The 7,410-nt window shown below is 36.8% G+C and overlaps 1 protein-coding gene across 1 annotated transcript; it reads left to right on the top strand.

Annotated features, from left to right (window-relative positions):
- Positions 1 to 2,194: 2,194 nt before the first annotated feature.
- On the top strand, positions 2,195 to 2,740 carry LOC131165985 (uncharacterized). The gene has a single exon (XM_058124188.1). The coding sequence runs from the start codon at positions 2,195 to 2,197 to the stop codon at positions 2,738 to 2,740; it is 546 nt and encodes a 181-aa protein (XP_057980171.1).
- The last annotated feature ends 4,670 nt before the right edge of the window (positions 2,741 to 7,410 follow it).

The following is a 7,410-nucleotide window of genomic DNA, read 5'->3' as shown; positions in this document are numbered from 1 at the left end:
TTTTATGATTTTTGGCAAAAATAGGGGTTTTGGTATATGAACTCCAAATTTTTCAAAACTACTTTAATTGTTTGAAAACTAAAGTAGGAGCTACTTGATACCCTTGTTTGCATTTCAAATGATATTTTTCGAGTTAAACACTGTTTATAGCGGATTTTGACAAAACAAGCGTGACATATTATATGAAGTGGAACATACTTAACTACTATATTTGTAAATGAACTGTGAGAAATGGAATCCATTCTGTTATCTGAAAATGTGGAAAACAGGTGTTGGTTAATCACTGAGCTTTATATGTAAAAAGGGTTGAACCGAGAGCATTTGTGCCTGTTAACACCACTGTTTGATAGAAAGAAAGAATGCATGAAAGATTGCATGATTACGATTGTGAAAATACTAAAATTGCATAGGTTGTTATGTTTTATTGTAAATTATATATATGATTGATTGGGATCACAACTTGTTACTAAAGGAGTTGAAAGACACTCCGAAAGAATTGAAAGACACTCTAGGTTATCTGAAGCTTTAAATAGCTTGAGGTGTGGTTCCGTTGCTAATTGAGGTACAATGCAACCACACATGTGAATCAGTGTGGGTATCGAGATAGTCAGCTTGCAGGAGTGTATGAGGCAACTGGTGAAATAATGGACCAGGTGGGGTGGTCGGACTATATCTGTGATGCTTGATAGTGCTTGCACGAGTAAGGCTCTATCAGAGTTATCAGTGCATAACCCGTGCCACGGGGTAATTAGACATATTTCTGAAAGTTCCAATGCTGGTCATTGTCCTAAATTTTCATATACATGATTTAAAAACTGAAATGGGTAAAATCACAGGATTGAGTACCGTGTGGAGGGAATCGTACAATGTATGAGCCTGTATTCTACCCTAACCTCGGGGACTCTCACTTGTAATGATGTTGTATTATGTTCATATTTCACTTATATATTACTGTACTATGAATGTGATAATGTGCAACTGTTTTAATTGGAATAAACTCATGTAGTCACGTGCTGATGTAATATCTTCCACCTTATTGAAAAGTGTCTCACCCTAATCTTACATCATTTGTTTCGAGTCCTACAAGACATCAGTCCTAGTTCTCCTAGAGGGACTTTGGCACGCAGAGTCTTGTTAGCAGACGTAAGTTTTTGTATCTGTACTGGGTTGTTAGCCTGGTTGAAAGTAAGGGAATTGTAATACAATTTATGTTTTAAGTATGGATCTTATGTACTAAAAAATATAGATAGACCTCTGGTATATGTCTAATAAAACCCCGTAAGAATGTTTATGTTTTCCGCTGTGCATGATTACAGATATGTATAAGATACACCTGTTTGTCCCTGTTTAGGGTGAGTTGTTTATGTATGTTTATCAGATATAGGTATAATGTATGTGTAGTAGCACTCTGAGTACGTATAAAGGGTCGGGGTGTTACAATGTGGTATTAGAGCCCTTAACTAGTCGGAAGTGTGATGCGATTCATACTACCTGGTTAGGAGTATGCTCAAAGCTTAGGTTACTAGGTTTTCTAGTTTAGAATATACCAGAGTTTAGGATGTAAATATGATTAGTGAGTGTAGCTTTGTATACCTAGAGACAGAAATCTATTAACAGACTTCTGTGCTTTTCTAGATCATTTGAAATGTTCAGAAAATCACAGCAATGTATTAGTAGTTTTGTGTCTAAGTGGAAGGGCAAAACTTGAGTCGGAATGAGAAAGTGATTCATTAGGATACGTCAGTACTGGGAATGTTATTTTGGGAAGTTAGCTTATAGTATTGCAGTATTAGTTGGTTAAGCTTCAAATTGATATCCTCAATTGCTTTTCAGGATGGAATCCAGGAACAATACTGCCAATGTTGGGGGCAGTAGCAGTGAGGGAGCTGGCCTTGAGGCTAGTAGTGATTCCACAAATGTTCTGCGCAACTTTGCTCAGCGGCTGATGGCTGAGGTGGTTCAGACAAGTAGGGGGCAGGATCGTCCTGCGACTGAGTTGGGTTGTTCTTTTGATCAGTTCACCCAACTGAAGTCTCCTGTTTTCATGGGAAGTGTAGATCCAATTCGAGCTGAGAATTGGATCGGGGAGATTGAGAAGATTTTGGATGTCCTGAACTGCATCGAGAAGCAGAAAGTGGCCTTCACAACATTCAAGTTGTCAAGCGAAGCAAAGAGGTGATGGAAATCTGTAAAGATGCTTGAAGAGCATCGACCTATTACTGTGGTTGTGACGTGGGCTCGGTTCAAGGATTTATTCTTTGAACGGTATTTTCCAGTCACGGTTAGGAATGTAAAGATGAAGGAGTTTATAAGTCTGGAGCAGGGGCAGTTGACAATTCAACAGTACGCTGCTAGTTTTCAAGAGCTATCCCGTTTTGCTCCATTTATGGTTCCGGATGAGGTAATGAAGGCCTGGAAATTTCAGAGGGGCCCGAGGAAGGAGATTCACAGGCAGACGACTATCTGGCAGATGCAGGACTTTGTTACTCTGGTTGACAAAGCCACTATAGTAGAGGAGAGTCTACAGGAGGATGTCAGGGTTCAAAACTCGAAGAAGAGACCTGCGCCTTCCAATTCTTATGGAGGAGCAAAGCAGGGCAACTGGAAGAAGAAGAATAGTGGTGGTGCTTCTCAGAGTACCACGTCCACTTCTGTTTGTTTTACATGTGGGAAACCTCATGCAGGGCAGTGTTGGAGGGCTATGAAGGCTTGTTTACGATGTGGCAAGATGGGGCATTAGGTGAGGGATTGTAATCTATCGAGGTACGATGGAGCTTCACAGTAGCCTTTTAGAGGTGGTGCACAAGCACCAAGAGATGGACAACAAGGGGGTACTGCTCAGGCTAGAGTGCACTCCTTGATTCCAGGTCATGCAGAAAAATGCTGGAGATGTGGTAACAAGTAATATTTACATGCTTTCCAATAAAGTTGTGATATTATTTGACTCGGGAGCAACACATTCCTTTATCTCCTGAGAATTTGTTAAATTGTGTGGATTAAAGATGCAACAGTTGGGTTATGAACTGGTAGTGGCTGCACCATTAGGATCGGCAATTGTATGTAGTAAAGTAGTCCGTGATTTTCTAGTAGTGATCTAGGGAAGGATAATACTAGTTGGCTTTATAGTATTTGATATGCATGGCAGAAGAATGCAAACTAGAGACGATTCCTGTAGTGCACGAGTTTCCTGATGTTTTTGCCATTAGTTAAATTTGCATATAATAACAGCTACCAAGTCAGTATTGGGATGACACCATATGAAGCGTTGCATGGCAGGAGGTGTCGATCTCCATTATACTGGGATGAAATTGGAGAAAGACAGATTTTGGGGTCAGAGTTAGTGCAACAAACTTATGATAAAGTCAAACTCATCAGAGATAGAATCAGAGCAGCTTAGAGTCGGTAGAAAAGTTATGCAGATACTCGCCGACGAGGGTTAGAGTTTGATGTGGGGGATCATGTATTTTGGAAATTTGTACCAATGAAAGAAATGATGAGATTTTGGGAAAATGGTAAGTTGAGCCCTAAGTTTATTGGACCATTTGAGATATTAGAAAGAGTAGATTTAGTTGTCTATAGGTAGGTTAGCATTACCACCGGTTCTATTCAGAATCCATGATGTATTTCATGTATCAATGTTAAGGAAGTAGGTCCCCGATCCCTCACATGCAATCAGCTATGAGGCATTAGAGTTTAAGGATACTCTGACATATGAAGAAGTGTCAGTGCAGATTTTGGATTGGAAAGAACAAGAACTGCACACGAAAAAGATCCCATTAGTAAAAGTACGCAATTGAAGAAGTTTCATGGGAATTAGTGGAACAAATGCTCTAGAGATATCCGCACATGTTTAGTAGAGCCCAGAGTTGAGCTAGTAAGAGTAAAAGTAACTGATAATGTATGATTATTGACTTGTATAGTGTAGGATATTTAGTGTTTTTGGTTTTGGTTATAAATGATTTTGGGACAGTTTTCTTTTTATGCGAATGATTGTAATCTCCCAAAACCCTCCATTGTAACCACGGTATTCCTCCGCCTTAAATGAGAGTAATTAATAAAATTGCGATGTTTTCCCTCATTTAAGGCAGAGATGAAATGTGATAGATAGCAAATTTCAAAGACGAAATTTTTGTAAGGAGGGGAAAATGTAGAGACCCGAAAAATCGAACTAATGAGAAAATAAAGAAAAGAAGGAAATTCAGTTTGGTGTAGACCAAACTATCGATGGTTTGGTGAGAGGCTAGAAAACCGTCAACGATTTTGTGTAACCACGCCCCAGTAATGGTAAAACGGTAAAATGGTTTGGTCTAGCAGTGCTGAATAAAACAAATCCTGCAAGCCATTTTTGAAATTCAAAATAAAATCTCTCTCTCGGGAGCGAGGACCCTCTCCCTTCTCTCTTCAATTTCTCTCCGATTTCAACTCGATTCAACAATCAGACACCACCACGGAGTCCTAGGAGCGACCCTTGGCATGTTAATCGGAGCAGATTTTCGATTTTGGCATTGTAGACACCACTCCAAAGTTGAGGTAAGGGTGATGAATATATTAAATGTTTGGAATTTAATTGATTAAACGGAGTGTATGGGCCTAGGAAATGTGAGTATGATTAAAATTCTGGTGTTGAGTTAATTGAATTGGGAGAAATATGATTTCGGGGTTTTGAGCTCCGTACGCCGCGGGTGTGGGTTTAGGATCTTCGCAGGAGTTCTCTCAGTAAGCAGGTAAGGGTAATAAATTATAATAGATATTTTTGAGAAATTAACTGGATGATTAAAGTATGTGAAATTGAGAATATTGATATTTTCCCTGTAATTATTATATTATGATTATCAGACAAAATTGTGTGGCATGAGGAATATGAACTAATAGATTTATATTAGAAATGTGATTGAAACTAAAATATGTCATTTGTATTGAGAAATGATATTATGATATTTATTGAAATGCTTTATTCAGATATGAAGATATGAGAAACCCAAGATTGTTTTGTATAGATATGATTTTATGAGATTATGATACGGATATGTTTTTACTAGGAAATGATGAAATGTGATATATATATTTATGTTTTATTGAGAAATGATGAAATATGTGATATACATAAACTTTTTACAGAAATGATGAAATAAGAAATACATATATGTTTTATACTGAAATGGTGAATATGAGAAATACATATATGTTTTATATTGAAATAATGATATGTGATATACACAGAGATGTTTTATACAGAAATGTCGAATTGACATATATATAGATATGAGATGAGATATATACACAGATATGTGTTATGCAGATATGATGAAATGAGAATTATACAGAAATGATGAGAATTATACAGAAATGATGAGAATCATACATATATGATGAGATGTATAAACATGATGAAATATGAATACAAAAATGTGGAAATGAGGACTTTGATGGACCAGAGTTATACTGAGAGCACGATATTGTTGCTAGATATTGTGTTAGTGCAACAATACATCTTGAATAGAGTGTGGCGAGACAGTCGATTGGGCCTATGTAGAGTAGAGTTATCCCCTGGGGTTTGGACCAGGATTGGATAGGCCAATTGTACTACAGACGCGAACATAATTTTGATATAACTTGGTACGCCAACCACGGTTAGGTCCCACCTTTGGGCCGCACAACCCGATCATGTGGGGTGAATACATGACGAAGTGATGTGAATATCCTCAGGATGGTTACTCATTACAAATGTGATAATTATATGACCGATATGATAAACAACCATGAGCTACTAACGCGTTGTGTTATATACTGGTGGATGCTCATGAGTTAGAACTTTTTTATGAAAAGTGAAAATGAAAGATAATTGTATATCTCAGATATGATGAACAACCATGAGTTACAGAAGCATAGTGCTATATACTGGTGGATACTCATGAGCTAAAATATGAATATAGGGAATGAAATGAGGAATGAACAGTCGTAAGTTACAGACGTGTTATGCTATATTGTAACGACCTGCTTAATTTATTACAAAATCAACCACATTAAATGCTCTGATACCAATAACTAATGATATAGCAAAGTCGACACGAACCCGTGGGTAACGAGGACACACCTGTCATACATAACGGACACCAAAGCAGCAGTAGATATAAATTTCATTTACCCAACCATAGAATACAATACCAGAGTTATTTACAATTCACCATATTTTTCCTAAAAACACCAAAAGATAAAATTAAGATATTACATCAAAACCCTACTGACCCTAGTTCAAAAACTCACCCCTCTAGTAGGGTAGAACAACTGTCTCTACGACGCGGGGCTCGGTCCGCCTGTCTTTTTGGTTTTCTTGAAATGGTTTAAGCTGAGCTGAGACGCCTCTTAGTAAGGGGAATAAACTAAATACAGTTGTATGACAACATGAATATTTGCGTGCTATAATAAATATACAGTACATACACATGTCTGAAAATACTGATAATATCATAAATGAATAAACATACAATTTCATAGTTATACTAAATCATACTGTATCTCACCGTTTATAAAATCGTCTGCTATAAATAGTAGTTTTGAAATTTACTCAGGATGAATAGCTAGTTGATGTCATGTATTACCCCCCATGACGAGTTGTGCAGCCCGAAAGCGGGACTCGACAATGGCTGGTCGACCACTGTCGAGTCAAAAATGTCTGTAAGTATGATGGACCCGCCAAACCCTGGTTTGGACTGTCAGGTGGATGTTTACAACTCTACACAAAAAGTCACATCGATTATCCATCTCCCACCCCCTCTACTGGCAGAGGTAGTAAGCACAAGTCTGAACTGAATTGAACTATATAGTTACGGTACCGTGCTCCTAAAAGCTGATCTAAACTATCATTCGAGTTCTAATAACATATAGTACATAATCATATATTGTTTTAACATAAATAGATTGATAACATTTTTCTAAATTCTGTCATAACATAAATAATCATGGCCTTACGCCGAACATATAGATACTGAACTGAGAATATATACTATTTATCATATATTTTGAAATAATAATTTTTTGTAATATCATGTTATTCCCAAAAATAACTGTAAACATGTTTTTTTTGTAAGTTTGACTTAACATTATACAACATACGTAAAATAATATTCATGCCATACAAATTGAATAAAACATGAAATTTGTTCTAGAATTACATTTTCTAACATTTTACACTAAAAGTATATTCCTGTGTAACAGTAGTATTTTCCCAAATATATATATTTTCTATAATACACTCTTACATTATACATGCTTTTTGAAAATTATTTTGCTATTAATTAATAATAACTTTCATGGAAAAATTACTGTTTTAGTTTACTATTTTACCTGACTACTGAAAAGTCCCTAAAACAACTAGTCCTGCACCCATAGGGTTCTTCGCTCAACACCCTG

Source organism: Malania oleifera, chromosome 10 (genome assembly GCF_029873635.1).
Source record: "Malania oleifera isolate guangnan ecotype guangnan chromosome 10, ASM2987363v1, whole genome shotgun sequence".
In the NCBI taxonomy this organism is placed as follows: Eukaryota; Viridiplantae; Streptophyta; class Magnoliopsida; order Santalales; family Ximeniaceae; genus Malania; species Malania oleifera.
This window is presented reverse-complemented; position numbering and strand designations above follow the sequence as displayed.